Genomic DNA, 17,473 nt, shown 5'->3' with positions numbered 1-17,473 from the left:
AAAAAATTGGTGTTGGGTTACATTTAGCTACCTCCTATGCTATAAAACCTCAGGAGATATACTCTTATGTTCTTGTTTTGTACCTCAAACTTATGCTGATGACTGAGGAAATAATTACTTGAGTAACAAGACTTTCCTGTCAGACTTTTTCTGAGGAACTGCTATCTCCCGATAATGACACGGAGACATTATTAATTATGAGAGCTTAGCATTTAGCGTAGGCTTGTTCCCAACTAGCTCTTATAACTTATCCCATTTCTATTAGTCTTCATTCTGCAATGTGGCTTTTTACCTCTTATCCATTCTGTATGTCCAACTCCCTCTGTGTCTCACTGGTATCTCCTCCTTTCTTATTCCCAGAGTTCCTCTCTCTCCCCAGAAACCGTGCCTATCTTATCCTGCCTAGCCTTTGGCCATTCAGATTTCTATTAAATCAATCAGGTGTCTTAGGCAGGTGAGGCAAAACATAGACATATTTTCATGTACTATAAACAAATATCCTGCAGCATAACTGGACATAAGAAAATCTGAGTGACACTCATCTCCAACTACATTGACAGTAGAGTGCCCCAAATACCTGAATTCAAAGCCTCTCTGACTACATATCTATTAACTCATATTTTTATAGTATAAATAATATGTTTATATATAATGTTATATTACTATATTGATTACACGTTATTGGTATATTTTATATAATTAATATATTAAATTTGTAGTACTTTTTAAAACATTTATTTTAACTGATTTATTTTATGTGCATTGGTGTGAAGGTGTCAGATCCCCTGGAACTGGAGTTAAAAAGAATTGTGAGCTGGGTGCTAGGAATTGAACTTGTGTCCTCTCTAAGAGCAACCAGTGCTGTTAAGCATTGAGTCATCTCTCCAACCTCTAAGTTTGGAGTATTTTTTAACTTAGCCTTGGCTGGCCTGAAGCTCCCTCTGTAGACCAGGCTAGCCTAGGACTCATAGAGATTCACCTGTCACAGCCTCCCCAGTTCTGGGGTCAGAGCCATATGCTACTGTACCCATCACCCAAATATTTTATTCTAGTTTTTGAAAAATATTCTGAGATGTTTACAATTTTCCTTGGCATTTGTTTCTAAATGATGAAAACACTGCAAATTTGTTCTTTGGTTTTTGATTTTTTTTTTGATGACGATATTTCTTTGCTATGTTTCTGGAATACCTGCATTCTAAATCCAAACTTTTCTGTTTTTTGGTTTTTTCAAAGTTTATTAAATTATAAAAGTTTCCATTTCCGCCCCTACTCCCAACACCCTCCTACTCCCCCCACTTCCCCTCCTCCTCTCTCTCCATCCCTAAGAGCAGTCAGGGCTTCCTGCCCTGTGGGAAGTTCAAGTCCCTCCCCACTCCCTCCAGGTCCAGGAAGGTGAGTATCCAAACAGACTGGATCCCAAAAATCCAGTATATGCAGAGGAAACAAGTCCCAGTGTCATTGTCAATGGCTTTTCAGAAAGACTCCGGGCCAGCCACATTCAGAGAATCTGGTTGGATCACATGCTCTTTCAGTCCCAGTCCAACTGGCCTTGGTGAACTCTCATTAGATCAGTCCCCTTGTATCAGTGGGTGAACGCACGCCTCGCGGTCCTGATTTCCTTTTTCATGTTCTTCCTCCTTCTGCTCCTCATTTGGACCTTGGGGGGCTCAGTCCGGTGCTCCAATGTGGGTCTCCATCTGTATCGCCATCCGTCGTTGGATGAAGGTTCCCTCTGGTCTTGCCTTCTTTGCTCACATTCTCTTTCCTTCTGCTTCTCGTTTGGACCTAGGGAGTTAAGTCCAGTGTTCCACTGTGGGTCTCTGTCTCTATCTCCATCCATCGCCAGATGAATGTTCTATGGTGATAAGTGAAATATTCATCAGTATGGTTATAGGCCAAGGCCGGTTCAGGCACCCTCTCCTCTGTCCAGAGAACAAACTGGGGATCTCTCCATGGACCTGGGATCCCATTTATAATCAAGTCTCTTGTAAACCCTAAAATGACTCCCTTAGTTGAGATATATTCTTCCCTGATCCCATATCCATCCTTCCTCCCTCCCCCCATCCCAGTCCCCCGAGCTTTCCCCATTCCTCCCCTACTCCCTTCTCTCTAACCCTCTCCCCTTCCAACAACCCTCCCACCCCACCCCCATGCACCCAAGGTTACCTGGGACTCTTGTCTATTTCCAATCTCCAGGAGGATAACTACATGATTTTCTTCAGGTTCACCTTCTTATTTAGCTTCTCTAGGATTTCGAATAATAGGCTCAAAGACCTTTAATTATGGCCAGAATCCACTTATGAGTGAATACATACCATATTCCTCTTTTTGGGTCTGGCTTACCTCACTCAGTAAAGCGTTTTCTATGTCCATCCATTTGCATGCAAAATTCAAGATGTCATTGTTTTTTACCGCTGAGTAAAACTCTAATGTATATATGTTCCATACCTTCTTTAACCATTCTTCTATTGAGGGGCACCTAGGTTGTTTCCAGGTTCTGGCTATTACAAATAGTGCAGCTATGAACATAGTTGAACAAATGCTTTTCTGGTATGATAGGGCATCACTTGGGTATGTTCCCAAGAGTGGAATTGCTGAGTCTTGAGGGAGGTTGACTCCCAGTTTCCTGAGAAACCGCCACACTGATTTCCACAGTGGCTGCACAAGTTTGCATTTCCAACAACAATGGATGAGAGTTCCCCTCTCTCCACATCCTCTCCAGCATAGGCTATCATTGGTGTTTGTGACTTTAGCTAATCTGACCGGTGTAAAATGGTATCTCATAGTTGTTTTGATTTGCATTTCCCTGATTGCTAAGGATGTTGAATATGACTTTAAGTGTCTTTTGGCCATTCAAAGTTCTTCTATTGAGAATTCTCTGTTCAGATCAGCACCCTATTTTTTTTAATTCGGTTAATTAGAGTTTTATTGTCTAGTTTCTTGAGTTCTTTGTACATTTTGGAGATCAGGCCTTTATCTGATGAGGGGTTGGTGAAGATCTTCTCCCAGTCAGAAGGTAGCCTTTTTGTCTTACTGACAGTGTCCTTTGCTTTACAGAAGCTTCTCAGTTTCAGGAGGTCCCATTTATTCATTGATTTTCTTATTGTCTGTGCTAGTGGGGTTCTACCTAGGAAGTGGTCTCCTGTGCCTATGTCTTGTAGACTACTTCCCACTTTCTCTTCTATCTGGTTCAAAGTGGTCAGATTAATGTTGAGGTCTTTAATCCATTTGGACTTGATTTTTGTGCATGGTGATAGATAAGGATCTACTTTCATTCTTCTACAGGTTGACATCCAGTTATGCCAGCACCATTTGTTAAAGATGCTTTCCTTCTTCCATTGCATACCTTTAGCCCCTTTGTCGAAAATCAAGTGTTCATAGGTTTGTGGGTTAATATCTGGGTCTTCTATTCGATTCCATAGGTCAACTTCTCTGTTCTTATGCCAGTACCAAGCTGTTTTCAATACTGTAGCTGTGTAATAGAGTTTGAAGTCAGGGATGGTTATACCTCCAGAAGTTCCTTTATTATATAAGATTGTTTTGGCTATCCTGGGTTTTTTATTTTTCCATATAAAATTAATTATTATTCTCTCAAGGTCTGTGAAGAAGTTTGATGGGATTTTGATGGGGATTGCATTGAATCTATAGATTGCTCTTGGTAGAAGTGCCATTTTTATTATGTTGATCCTCCCAATCGAAGAGCAAGGGAGATCTTTCCATTTTCTGGTATCCTCCTCAATTTCTTTCTTCAAAGACTTAAAGTTCTTGTCAAATAGGTCTTTCACTTCCTTGGTCCGAGTTATCCCAAGATATTTTATGCTATTTGTGGCTATCGTGAAAGGTGAAGTTTCTCTGATTTCCCTCCCTGCTTCTTTATCCTTTGTGTATAGGAGGGCAACTGATTTTTTGGAGTTGATTTTGTATCCTGCCACATTACTAAAGGTGTTTATCAGCTGTAGGAGTTCTTTGGTAGAGTTTTTGTGGTCCCTCATGTATACTATCATATCGTCTGCAAATAACAAGAGTTTAACTTCTTCCTTTCCAATTCGAATCCCCTTGATCCCCTTATGTTGTCGTATTGCTATTGCTAGAACTTCAAGCACTATATTGAAGAGGTATGGGGAGAGTGGACAGCCTTGTCTTGTTCCTGATTTCAATGGAATGGCTTTGAGTTTCTCTCCGTTCAGTTTGATGTTAGCTGTCGGCTTGCTGTAAATAGCTTTTATTATATTTAGGTATGATCCTTGTATCCCCAATCTCTCCAACACCTTTATCATAAAGGGATGTTGGATTTTGTCAAATGCTTTTTCAGCATCTAATGAGATGATCATATGGTTTTTTTCTTTCAGTTTATTTATATGATGGATTACATTGATGGATTTGCATATGTTGAACCAGCCCTGCATCTCTGGAATGAAGCCTACTTCATCATAATGGATAATTTTTCTAATGTGTTCTTGGAATCGGTTTGCCAGGATTTTGTTGAGAATTTTTGCGTCCATGTTCATGAGTGATATCGGCCTGTAATTCTCTTTCTTGGTTGTGTCTTTATGTGGTTTTGGTATCAGGGTAGCTGTAGCTTCATAAAAAGAGTTTGGCAATGACTCTTGTGTTTCTATATTGTGAAATACCTTAAGGAGTATAGGTATCAGCTCTTCTTGGAAGTTCTGGTAGAATTCTGCATTGAAACCATCTGGCCCTGGGCTTTTTTTGGTCGGGAGGTTTTTGATAACCGCTCCTAATTCTTCGCGACTAACAGGTCTATTTAGATTGTTCACCTGGTCTTGATTTAACTTTGGTAAATGGTATTTATCTAAAAACCAATCCATTTCTTGTACATTTTCCAACTTTGTGGCATATAAACTTTCGTAGTAAGATCTAATGTAAATCCAAACTTTTCAAGCCTGTGATTCCAGCTCTGTAACAATCTGACATGTGCTTCTGACGTCTGCAGGCACCTGTATTCACAGAAACAGACCCACAGAAAGGCACACCCACACACATATAATTAAACCAACACAAATAATTTTAGAAAAGCTCCAACTCTGTTTCATAAACAGAGTTTCTGAAAACTCTGTCTGTCCCCAAAATCCTTCTTGGCATCAAAGCTATGAATCTTTGTTTGGCCTGAGTCAAAAGTCCCTGAAAATCTAGAGAAATGATTCTCAACCTGTGGGCTGTGACTTCTTTGGCAGGAGGGGATTGAACATCCATATCACAGGGGTCACATATCAGATATCCTGCATAGCAATATTTACAGTCTGATTCAGAGCAACAGCAATACCACAGTAGTAATGAAATAAATTTATCATTGGGTGTCACTGCAGTATGATGAGCTGTCTTAATGGGAGATAGTATTAAGAAAGTTGAGAACCACTGATCTAAAGGCATTTCTTGGACTGGTGAAGGTGGCAGTGGGATATGTCTTTCTGTTCCCACTCCACTAACCAAACATTTCCATATTGAAACCTGTTGTAGGAGACAGAATGAATGACTCATAATTGGCTCCAGAACAAAGGATCTCTTATTGCCGGAGAGGAGAGAAATGTGCTCACTGCCTGTGGACAGTGTGTCTCCAGCTCTTTCCATTCTGATTCTGTCTCCCAGACATTCAGTCTCTGGATCTTTTTAGCACACAGAATCCTCTGACCTGGCTCTGGTGCCTGATTTTTAAGTGATTTCTTCCATCTTCAGAGTTGTAGCATAATGGATCTCACCACTCCAGAGGATCAACGCCCTTTGTGTGGGAGCTTGAAGTGTGCTGACGAAAAGCAGACCTAGTGGAACCGCCCCAAGCATAAACGGCATTTCTTCCCTCTCAACGTTTTCAGTTTCTTGTTGTAGCTGAAACTCAGCTTGTCAGCTCTGAGATGAGTGCTGCAGAGCCTGCAGAGGCTTTTCTGGACATGTTCAGTACCACAGACAAACTGCAGGAAGGCGAGATCGGTATGTATTTAATGCATGTTTGAATGGAACTACAAGAGCAGAGAGCTGCTTGTCAGGGACGGGAATAGAAGCAGAGGGAATAGAAGCTAAACCTCAGGACTGTGAGCCTGTCACAGTGGGTTTCTGCAGAACCAGAGAATGCAGACAGGAGTTTAGTTATCTAAGAGGTTTTAACGTTAGTTATTGTATTGGAGCATATAATATTTAACACTTAAATAGTTCTCATGCAAGAGAAATGAATAGTGAATTGCTATACAAAAGCCTTAGTGAAGACTTTTTTCTCTTTTCTTTCTTCCTTTTTTCTTTTCTTTCTTTTTTTGTTGTTGTTGTTGTTCTTTCTTCTTAGATTGCTATTCCACTCTTTTGCCAGGCATGGGTAAATTACACTCTGGTGAATCACACCAAGTCCCTGTGGAACATGGTTGCTCTACAAGTCTCACAGCAAAGAAAAATTCAAACAACAGCTTTGCAGTGTGCAGTGACAGGAGGTGCCTGTAAAACTGGGACTTTTGCTTTGTAGATTCATTGTGATGGAAGAGGATGTAAGAAGGAGTCTGGAGGTCTGGGGTCCAGGCTGACCCCACCCAGAACCAAATCTTCTGCATTTTGAGCTCCTAGTAAATTATACTAGGGAATATAAAGGGTTTTCTACTTTAGTCTTCAGAAAGAAAGTGAATTTGTGTTTCTTGCATTTTGAAAATGTTTATGCTTCATTATATTTCACTCTTTTATTTTCCTTTTTCCTTTTTCCCTGTTCCTTCACCTTAATTTTTTTCATTTAGGAAAAGAACTGGATTTTGGCAAAACAAGACTGATATTTATCAAAATATAAAATTAATGACAAAATATTAACACTTATCACTTAAGTCAAGTATTCTCCTAACTGAAAAATTATTATTAGCAATATTATTATTATGTTGTTGTTGTTGCTGTTGCTGCTGCTGATGCTTCTGTCTGCTGCTGATTAACTAATTCTCTGAGACACTCTCATACTTTATTCCAACTGACTGATAACTCCTGTTCCCTTTGCCCCAGCAGGGTTGACTTTTGAAAACAAATACTTACCCAATAGGAACACACCTGCTACGAATGTGGAGCTTCTGTCCAAAGGGTGAATGTTGTGTAACTGGAGACATTCAGCAACTTGTAACTTTTCTCTTGCCTCTCATTTGAAACCATAGCTGGTTCTGTGAGTGAAGCAGGCTTTTTGTTTTGTTGTGTTTTGTTTTGTTCTTCAAGACAGGGTTTCCTGTTTGGTCAAAAGCTTCCTAGCTCCCTAACACCCCTTTATACAAAGAGTCTGGAAAATTATAATCAGGAGCCTCATCCTAGCACCTGGCACCCATCTTTGAAATACTGGGCAGAAACTCCATTTCAAGCTCCATCCCCTGAGAGTTGCCTTAGTCCAAACTCCACCTCTGAGAAAGCCCGCCAAGAATTACCCCTCCCCAGGGCGTGTCAAGAAGGCCTGCCAAATGGTAACCCCTCCCCAGGGAAGGTCAAGACCACGCCCACAGGCTACTTAAACTGCCCCCTAGAGACTGTACATGTGGTCTCCACTTCTTTCTCTCCCCTTGCCATGCTTTCTTGGTGCCACTTGGGAGCATTGCATTAAACATGGGCATTTTTTAATTTGGTCTGATTTGGTCTGACTGGACTTATTTGCTTCTGTGGAGAGGCTCATCTAAGAAATATTTCTAACATTTCCCTGTGTAGCCCTGGCTGTACTGGAACTCACTCTTATAGACCAGGCTGGTCTTAAATGCAGGTATCTGACTACCTGTTTCTGCCTCCTGAGTGCTGGGATTAATGATTCCTGGCACTGTTTAATAAATAAACTAAAAACCAGATCATCAAGGTTTCATTTCTTTGTTTTTTGAGAGATCATTTCTAATATTGTTTTCTAATAAGACACAAAAGTTATACTACAACTGTGCTATGGAAGGCGTTAGGTTTCAGAAGGAGATGCATGTATATACAGTATGAGAAAAGTGGACAAAAAAATTGCCATTTATGTATCAAAATAAAACAGGTGGTATTATTTTATACCATTGTAAATGCAGAGGATGACCAGTAAATCTTGCTGTTGATATCATATATGGAATATCTGGTGTGAACTCCTGTTTGAACCCAGTGAAAGGAAAAAGTTACACCATTTATGGACCAAGATGAAACAGACAGTATTAGATTTTATTCAACTGTAAATATGAACGACTGTCAGTAAATCTTGCTGTTGATAATGTATATGAAATGTCTGGTATGAAATGCTACTGGAACCTGGGTGATTACATGCTTGCAGTCTCTTCTAGAAGACATATCTGGTATTGTTCTTTAACACAATACCAAACATTCCAGTTTGGTTTTTTGTTCTTCTCTGTCCTCCCTTTTTTTATTGACATTTTACACTTACCACACACTTTTATTGTTTCATTGAGGTGACTACATTAGAAACTCCCTCAGCTATTTTCAGGAACACTGTACATTATTGTGAACTCTATCCTACTGTGCCTTTGATACCACAGTTAATGCATCTTTATAGCAAATATTGCCTCTTTCCTCTTTACATTCCAAAGCCCGGTAAGAGATATTTATATCTGAGCATGTATTGTGACATTGCTCACAATAACCAGCCCATGGAACCCACCTTCATCTATCAGTGAATAGATGGGGAAAATTGTGACATATACAAAAGAGAAGATGAGATGGTATCTTTTGTGACAGCATTCACAGACCTGAGTGACATGCTGAATAAAATTAATCAGGCAAGGAGGGCATAACACTGCTTGACAGTTAGATGGAATGGCTAGGAATATGGACTATTAATTCAGAATTTGGGAGAGATTTTAAGTACAATTCTAAACTCAACAATCATAGGTAAGAGTAGACATTTCAAGTTTGCAGGTGTTTAGAAAACTGATATTTTTTAAAGAGGTAATTTTGGGGATGGGGTGACAAGAGGAATAGAAAACTGATGAAAATTGACTTCTCACATGCAGACCAGTATTGGAGCTAGGTTGTGAGTACATGAGAATTTAACATATTTTTCTTTATTTTTGTATAGACTTGTAATTCCCAATAATAAATGCTTTGTTTTCAAATGTTAAAAAATATAAGAGAAGAGAAGAAAAGATGAGGAATGACTTACAGATGAACTGACATTCAGAAGACCAGTGAAACAAATGGGTCTTTATTGGGAGAGATTAAAGGACACTTTGAATATCACCTTAGTAGAAAGAAAATAAATAGAAATCATGATAATTGAGTTTCTAAAGACATTTTTTGTTGGTAGAGGCTGCTTGTTTATTTCCTGACTGTCCAGACTTTGAAATAATCATGCAGAAACTTTATTATTTAAATTACTGCTTGCGCTACTAACTCTAGTTTCTTATTGGCTAGCTCTTACATCTTAAATTGACCCATTTCTATTAATCTGTATATCGTCACATGGCTGTGGTTTACTAGCAAGATTCTGTTCCATCTGTCTCCTGCAACAGGTGTCTACATGAGTCTTGTGACTCCATCTTCTTTCTCCCAGCACTCAGTTTAATTTTCCCTCCTAGTTCTAGTCTGTAAAGCCTCTAGTCGAAACAGGTTTATTCATTAACCAATTAAAGCAACACATAGACAGAATTTTTATCTAATATGAACAACAAAATATGAATGTTGAAAGTTTTGTATGTAGTCAAAATCCAAAGGACAGTATATAATGTTTACAATCCTATAATCCTAAGCATTGTCTTTCTTGTTAGTTTAAGCATCAGGTCTCTTAAGACTTGGAGATGTATTCTCATGTCTGACATATGCTCGCGTCTCCATCACAGCAAAATATAGATTTATAACTCCACTCAAATTCCTCTGAGGCACATTGCAGATTCTTCCCAGACACTCCTTCCTGATATTTGTTTTTCCAGACATTTGCTGTTCCCATGGATCCTACAGACTGGTAGTCATCCACATGTGTTACTTGTGTGTCAAGTATAAACAGTTGACCTCAGAGTTATGTTCCAAGCACTACTGATACACAAACAGTTCTGAATTTAGAACTTTGAAAGCAGCTCGAAACACACTATCTTTTATTTTGCAGAAGGTTAAGAAAAGCCAACAGGAACACTGGTAGATTAGATTAGCTAAAGCAGAAACAATTTAGTGATGTTTGGAGAGACCTAAATAAATAAATAAACCCCATACAGCTTTGTTATCAGATTCTTAAGATTGACTGCAGGACAACATGCTTGTAGCTCACTACTCTAGAGCTGTGGAGGATCTAGGCCTGAGGAACACGTGCACACAGTGTTAAGAAATGGTCAGGCACAAACATATGGTCCATGTTTTCTTTTAGAATGTCCCATCCACAGTGCTCAGTAATATTGATTTACATTGTCAAAGCTAGAGAATATTTGGCTTGATTCCAGATGTAGTTTTTTAAAAGTATTTTATATTTTTTTTCTAAGATTCTCCAGAGTTACTGTCAATATTTATATGTAGATTTTATTTTTTAGTGTAAATATAGGTTTTTATTTCTCTTGGGGGAATATGTGGATAGCAGAGCCATGGCATATAGTAAGTGTATTCTTATTTATATAAACTGATGATCTGTTTCTAGTTGTCTTTTCTCAAACCTGATCATGCTGAACATGATCATTTAATACATGATCTTTGTTGGCCAGTATTCAAGTATTTGGTCCATTTTTATTCTCTCTCTCTTTCTCTCTTAAACCAATAAGTTCTCACAACTCCTTTTTGATCTATGTCCTACAAATATTGTTTTTTGAATTCCCTTTGAAAAACTCAGAAAAGAGGGATTTTTAAAATTAGGCCAAAATTCAAGTGTTCCATTTTCAATAATATGAATTAGGATTTTGGTATTATATCTGAGACACTTTCATTCACCACTAGGTCACAGAGGATTTTTTTCACTTCTTTCCTCAGACAATTTTATAGTCCTAGGCTTCATACTTGGGTAGCATTTTATAGAAGGTGGGAGAAGTGAGTTTTAGTATGTGGATACAGATTGCCTCAGAGGGTAGGCAGAAGACAAAACATACTTAAATCTTTGTTTCTGCCCCTCTATGATTAGGTGATGTCATTTCTGCAAATTTCACCTCTTTATTTTTCTAAGTTGCTCAGCTAGACGAATTCTTTTATATTTTCATACAATTTGAAGGTTATCATGTGCTGGATGGTTACACATGGTAAAGGCACTGACTTCTTTTGCAGAGAACCCAGATGTAGTCTCTTGTACTTTCATGGCCAACACAACTATTCATAACTCCATTTCCAAGGAATTCAGTACCCTTTTCCGGGTTCTTTTTGGATCAGGCAGGCACATCATGCACAGACATAAAATGAGTCTTTCTTTGTCCCTCCACCTCCCAAATAATGACATAGAAACTTCTTATTAATTATGAAAGTTTGGCCTTAGTTTAGGCTTGTTTTGAACTTGATCTTAAAGCTTAAATTTACCCTTTTCTATTAACCTTTGTTTTGCATTGTAGCTTTTTTTTTACCTTGCTTTCATTCCGTATGTTCAACACTTTCGGTGACTCATTGGCATCTCGATTTTTCCTCCTCTTCCTTTCTCTCCAAGGAAATCCCACTTATCTTGCCTATATAGTTATTGACCTTTCAGCTCTTTATTAAACCCATCAGGAAGGGCCTTGGCAGAGAGACATCTTCACAGTGTACAAATATTCTGCAACACAGACATATGTACAGGCAAATAAATCATATGCATAAAGTAAAAACTAAAGATAGTAAAAATGACAGACCTTGCTTATTTCTTTGAAATGTCCTATATCCATAAATGTGTTGGAAAAAATTCCTTCAATTACTAACCTGCTGAGAGCTTTTCTTATTTTGTGCTAATATTAATTTCTTTCACACAATTTTGAAAACTTCTTAAAATGTTCCCATATTTCACCCATTAATTATGTCAATGTGTTCTATTATATTTAAGTGTGTTTACTAATTTATTTACACACTAGGTTCTAATGTGCTCTGTTACAATTATGTATGTGTTTACTAATTTATTTACTTACTAGGTTTTTGAAACTGATCCAGGTTGGCCTTACACCTCCTTTGTAGCCAAGGCTGGTCTCGTACCCATGGCTCTCCAACTTCTGCATCACTAGCACTAGAACTGCAGAAGTGTACCAGCATATCAGTCTCATTGACTGGAGGGGGAGTTATACAGACAGTCATGAGCTGTCCCATGTGGAAGGTGGGAGCCAAACTTGGATCCTCTATAAGGGCAACAACTGTTTCTAATTTCTCAGTTATCTATATCTCCAGCCTCTTGCTGATTCCTGCCACCTCCAACCCCCACAGTGTTTCCCTCAGTCCTAACCAGTCTATTCTTAAGAAACTAACTCCATAGGTGGTTTTTTGTTGTTGTTATTTTTTTTTTCATCCTGATCTCCACTCTTTCTGTTTCTAATCCATTTATTGGCTCTTAGTTCAATAACTGGAAGACTACATGGCAACACTTCTGCTTCCCTTTCTTCTTCTTCTTCGTGAGTCATAGACATCTTTTCCAGACCAGGACTTTCTGTGAAGGGTGTTTGCAGAGGAGGAGCACAAGCAAAATCTACTAATGATTCTGAGTAAATACAGCTTTTTCCCTGAAAGATTCTTGAGATTGATATTCTTATATTTTTCAGATAAAAAGCTCCAAGGAAAATGTCTCAAAATCGTCTCCCCCGTGTCTCCTGCTAGGCTTTACTGCTGCTATGCAGTGATCATCGTCCTCACTGGAGCTGTGATTGCACTTTCTGTTGCTTTGTCCTTGTCAGGTGAGTGACCCATTCTCCAGATCCTGCAGCATTCTGTTCAATTCCACACTTACTGAGCACTGTGAGCCAGGCAATGTGTGAAGGGCAGGAGAGAAAACACACTGGAAATTCCTGTTCTCTGGGAACTTAGGATCCAGCAGAAATGTTCAATGAATGATAAGCACAGGCTGTGGTGTATGCAGGAGGCCAGGTCAGCATCCCTGTGAGAATGGCATTTAGCAACCTCTCGACAGATGCAGGAGACATATGTCTACCATGGTAAACTATTCAAAATAAAAAAAAAAGTGGGGGGAGCAATACCCAAAGAAGGAAACTCAAGGAACTGTGAGGACAGAGAAAGGAACGATGTACAGGATGATACAGCACCTTCCCCTAATACCCATGGTGTTAGTTACCATGTTCAACTATATTTTGAAAGTATTCAATGAAAGGTTTTTGAAGTAATCAATTTATAGAATTTTAGAACTACACTGTCCAGAATAGTGTAATAAAAGACTTGTACTGTTGCCATATGGCGGGTGGTACTCTTTCTCTCTTGGCTGGTTGGCCACCAAGTTGAAAGGGGAAAAATAAAGAAGGGTTGACAGAAAGTTTTCTAAACAGCCCATGAGCACAGATGAAGAGAGGCCTCCCTCTGGGAGACAGACTTAAGTAGATCATCTCAACTTTATTTCAAAGTATAAGGATTAAGGATTATATATAGGATTAAGGAGCCTGGAGACAAATTGTAGTGTGGTCCTGTCACAAGACTTGGTTTGTGGCAGTAGGGTCCTTTAGAATAGACTTTCTAGCATGAGTCTTTTTAGCAGGGCTCTGCATCAAGGGCAAGCTAAGGATGAATCAAGCATCTGGTATTAAAACAGGTACCTGGTTCAGAGACAGCTTTCAGATAATGTCAGTCCTCCAGGCCCAGGGACATCCTCCAGATGAGGCTAGACAGAGAGCAGGAAGCTTTGTGGGGAAGGAGGAAGTTCCTTATTGTCAAGCTTAGAGAGAAAGCTGCTAGCCTATGACAGACAGTGACCTCTAACGAGCCAGCATGTAATCCAACATCTGAGCAATCCCTTAGTGTAACAGGCCCACACTGTATATACTGCCTTCCCAATAGTCCTCATTGTTATCTAAGTTATCAGGCTGACTGTCAAAGTAGGTGTCCATACAGGGTGCTTGTTGCTCTAGCAGTCCAATTGTAGTGAACAATCATAAAGCACAAAAAGTGGTGATATTATAGGAACTCACTTCCTGGGCCCCTATTGTCAGTGAGCACCTGATAGAGATTGGGGTACAGGCCCAAGCTGGGATTCCTTTAGCTAAAGGACCATCATCTTAAGGAGAAGACCCCTAAAGATCAGTTAGGAAAACTATAGTCAAAATCACACCTCACATCTGAGCTCAGTAGTGTATGCCAATTCTTGCTATAACTCATTTTATTGTCTAAATTTTAGTAAAAAAGCCAGAACAGGTCTCAATCAAAAATACATATGCTGTTTGCCCAAGAAACTGGATTGGATTTGGGAGTAAATGTTTTTATTTTTCTGAAGACACAAGCAACTGGACATTCAGTTGGAACTTCTGTTTGAAATTAAAGGCCCAGCTAGCTAAATTTGACAACATGGAGGAACTGGTAAGAAAGGATCAGAATTGATTTGTTTGTTCTATTGAATATGTATTGCCTTGAGATAGACTGGTTAAAGATGAAGCATGAGAAAGGATCACCCCTTGCAGATGGAGACATGGAGAACAGATGATTGTGTGCCATTTACTGAAGATAATATTCCTGATTGGAGTCCTCAGACATTCATGAAACATTTTCTCATGTAGTGCTCATAGTCAACCTGGAAGGTCGGATGCCACTTTACTGAGATACCTGCTGGTGATGAGGATTTCTCTCCAAGCCAGCAAATGTGGCATCCTGAAGGTGACAACTGTTAATAACTGCAAGGTCAGGCTTAACCAGGAATTCACTCAGTCATGAAGAATATGTCGTTACACTGAGTACTTTAATTTAAATGAGGTACTTAAGAATTGTGACTGTCAACTTGATCCACGAAGAACTGAGGGCTATTATGGCTCCAAAGGCTGTGTCCCTCACTTATACTCTCCTGTTATCTAAAGAGAAAGCTGTGGATTGGGGACTCTCAAGTGTCATCTGAAACAGGGAAACACATATATTCGCTTTCCATATTTTATGACAGAATTTCCTGAGGAGATACAAAGGGACCTTTGACTACTGGATCGGCCTGCACAGAGAGTCACCAAAGCACACTTGGAGGTGGATGGACAACACTGAGTATAACAGCTCGTATGTTTTCAAAACATTTTCCTTCTGTAATCATTTGTTATAAAGTGTGTGGGTTGTGTCTATTAGAGAGGAATGTCTGTGTTGTGTGAAGTCAGCTGTACTGCCTTGGAGGTATATTGGCCATCATTTTCAAAACGTTTGCTTACTGTGATTTTCCATAAGATCCTTATCATGATGATGGGATTTAAGGTAACTATTGTCTTCTCCATCACTAATTTAAATTTCTTTGTTGTTGATAAATGTCCTGAGTGGAATGCAGAAATAACATTAGATGGGCAATGAGAGCCCTGAGACTTCTGAAAACCACTGCAGAAGGGCAAACCCAAGACCTGACAGTCCATCATGTGTCTGGCTGCACCTGTTCACAGAAGCAGAGGTTTCACATCCTTGATAACCTCCTCTAAAATCTAACTAGAGAGCACCCAAGACAAATCTTGAATGTGAGCATAGATGCTTTGAATGGAACCATTATAGACCCAGTCTTTTCCATTGTTAAATTAAAATCCACTCAGAAATTTACTAAGAAATGGTTTTTCCCATATGTGAAATGCTTTAAAACAGAATTGAAAATCATCCTCAGAGAGGCCACCTATGACTGTAGTTCATTTGAACTGGGTAGCAAACACTAGTTAAATTCTTTGTACACAAATTGAAGGTTTGGTTCAACTTGGATGAAGGTCAAAGGTGCTGTGTTCAAATCAAATCCTGAGAATAAAAAAGACAGTAGGTACAAAGCTAGTGCAGATGATTCTCTTTGACTCTGCCTTTGATCATATTACAAATAAGCACTAGAGACAGGCAAGATTACACTGAGGAGGGAATGAAGCTCTGGGCTCCGCAGATTTACTGTTTTTGGTTTATTTTCAGGGTTCCTGTTCGAGGAGTGGAAGACTATGCCTACCTGAACAACAACGGGATCAGCAGTGCCAGGATCTATGCAGACAGGAGATGGATCTGTAGCAAGCCCCACAGTTATATCCTGCAATGCCAAATTCCTTTTGACTCTTTCTAGTCTTTGTCAAGAGATGCTTTGCAACCTAATATCTACAGTTGCTGCTCTATCCCCTGTTTGCCAACATTGTTATAGAAAAGAATTGATTGCCAACTGGGTCACATGAGCATCCAGGCATCATGCAGCCTCTCTGATGATAATAGGTCCTAGAGCACTCCTGGGACAGCAAGTATTTGGTAAGAGGTAGTATGTTTCCTACAGGATCAAATATTCAGCCAAGGTTTAAATCTTCACATAAACATAGACAAGCATGTCCATCTGAAAAAAAAGAATTGAGAATATTCTTTCCATCCGAATGAGAAACATACTGGAGAACTGTACAACCAGAAGTTTAGAAAAACATAGATTAGATTGAAATACTTGTTGGCACTCATTCCTTAAACCAACATTACAATTAATGTTAGTGAACCCTACCTTAATGAAATGAAATTTTCGTTCAGATAGTCCTCCTTTTAAATTTATTGCAATTGCTCTTGGGGGAGAAAAAGAAGAAATGAAAAGTGAAGGTCTGGTGTTATTAAAAACATGACTCCCAACTACAATCCAGTTACTAAGTAAGCAGAACGGGTATTTTGATTGAGACCTATATTTACACCTGTAACTCCAGGTACTTAAGGGTTGAAACAGGAGGGTCACAGATTCACACATGGAGTTTGAAAGTATGGGAATACTAATAATCGGGAAGATGAGAATCCATTTACACCACCTTGTAATTTGGGCCAGACATTTGCACATTCTTTTCAAAAGTCGTTCCAACATACAGAAGAATTTAAAAAGTATTTAACACTAAGATTTACTTCATACTTTCAAACTTAAAACATTAGGGACATTGTCAAATTTTTCTTCTCTTTTAGTTTTCCATGTTTTTGTTTCTAATAATTCTACTCTAAGTACGTCTTTAAAACAAATGCCATTTTCTTTATTGATTTGCTTGGATTTATTTCACATCAAAAGGAAGTTACACTCCTCAGGTATTCAAGACGTAATCTCTCAGTAGTGTATTTACTATTGGGCCCTAAAATCAGGGTATTTAAAATCTTTATAGAGCAGCTACACTGTACTGACGAGTCCCAAAAAGGACGAAATACCAGGTTGCAAAGCATCTTTTGGCCTCTTCATCCCCTCCTCTCCTCCTTTTTCTTTTCAAAAAAGAACAACAAGTACTCTTAACTGCTGAACTATCTCTCCTGCCTTCTCTCCTTCCTCGATGTTCCTTCTATTGACACTTCTTGTCATGCCAAGTTTTGCAGAAGTTAAGTTTTTGTAAACTATGAATGCCATGTTTTGTACCTGTTTCTTTCTGAACAGAACAAGAGCAGGAATAGGGGTGAAGGGGGGTAGGGTGGAAATGGGAGGAGGAAAGGAGGGAAAATTACATTAAAAATAAATTTAAATACAAAAAAGTGCAAGTCACTTTTGAGT

The 17,473-nt window shown here is 39.0% G+C and overlaps 1 protein-coding gene and 1 long non-coding RNA gene across 3 annotated transcripts in view; one reads left to right on the top strand and one right to left on the bottom strand.

Moving 5' to 3' along the window:
• Window positions 1–7,574, bottom strand: part of LOC148122570 (uncharacterized) — a 32,037-nt gene extending 24,463 nt beyond the window's left edge. Inside the window, exon 1 of the long non-coding RNA XR_015737435.1 lies at window positions 7,012–7,574. This is a non-coding gene — a long non-coding RNA (uncharacterized LOC148122570). The remainder of the gene's footprint in view (window positions 1–7,011) is intronic.
• LOC148122569 (C-type lectin domain family 2 member D11-like) lies at window positions 5,775–17,464 on the top strand. 2 transcript variants are annotated; one of them, XM_087904108.1, is made up of 5 exons: window positions 5,775–5,946; window positions 12,606–12,737; window positions 14,195–14,361; window positions 14,933–15,039; window positions 15,907–17,464. In XM_087904108.1, exons 1-5 carry the CDS (start codon window positions 5,871–5,873, stop codon window positions 16,049–16,051), a joined length of 627 nt encoding a protein of 208 aa, XP_087760234.1. In that variant the 5' UTR covers window positions 5,775–5,870; the 3' UTR covers window positions 16,052–17,464. The 2 variants fall into 2 exon arrangements, with proteins under 2 accessions (XP_087760234.1, XP_087760233.1); XM_087904107.1 differs by having other exon boundaries at window positions 5,787–5,946; window positions 14,183–14,361.
• The last annotated feature ends 9 nt before the right edge of the window (window positions 17,465–17,473 follow it).

Source organism: Myodes glareolus, chromosome 3 (assembly GCF_982192425.1).
Source record: "Myodes glareolus chromosome 3, mMyoGla1.1, whole genome shotgun sequence".
Taxonomy (NCBI): domain Eukaryota; kingdom Metazoa; phylum Chordata; class Mammalia; order Rodentia; family Cricetidae; genus Myodes; species Myodes glareolus.
This window is presented reverse-complemented; position numbering and strand designations above follow the sequence as displayed.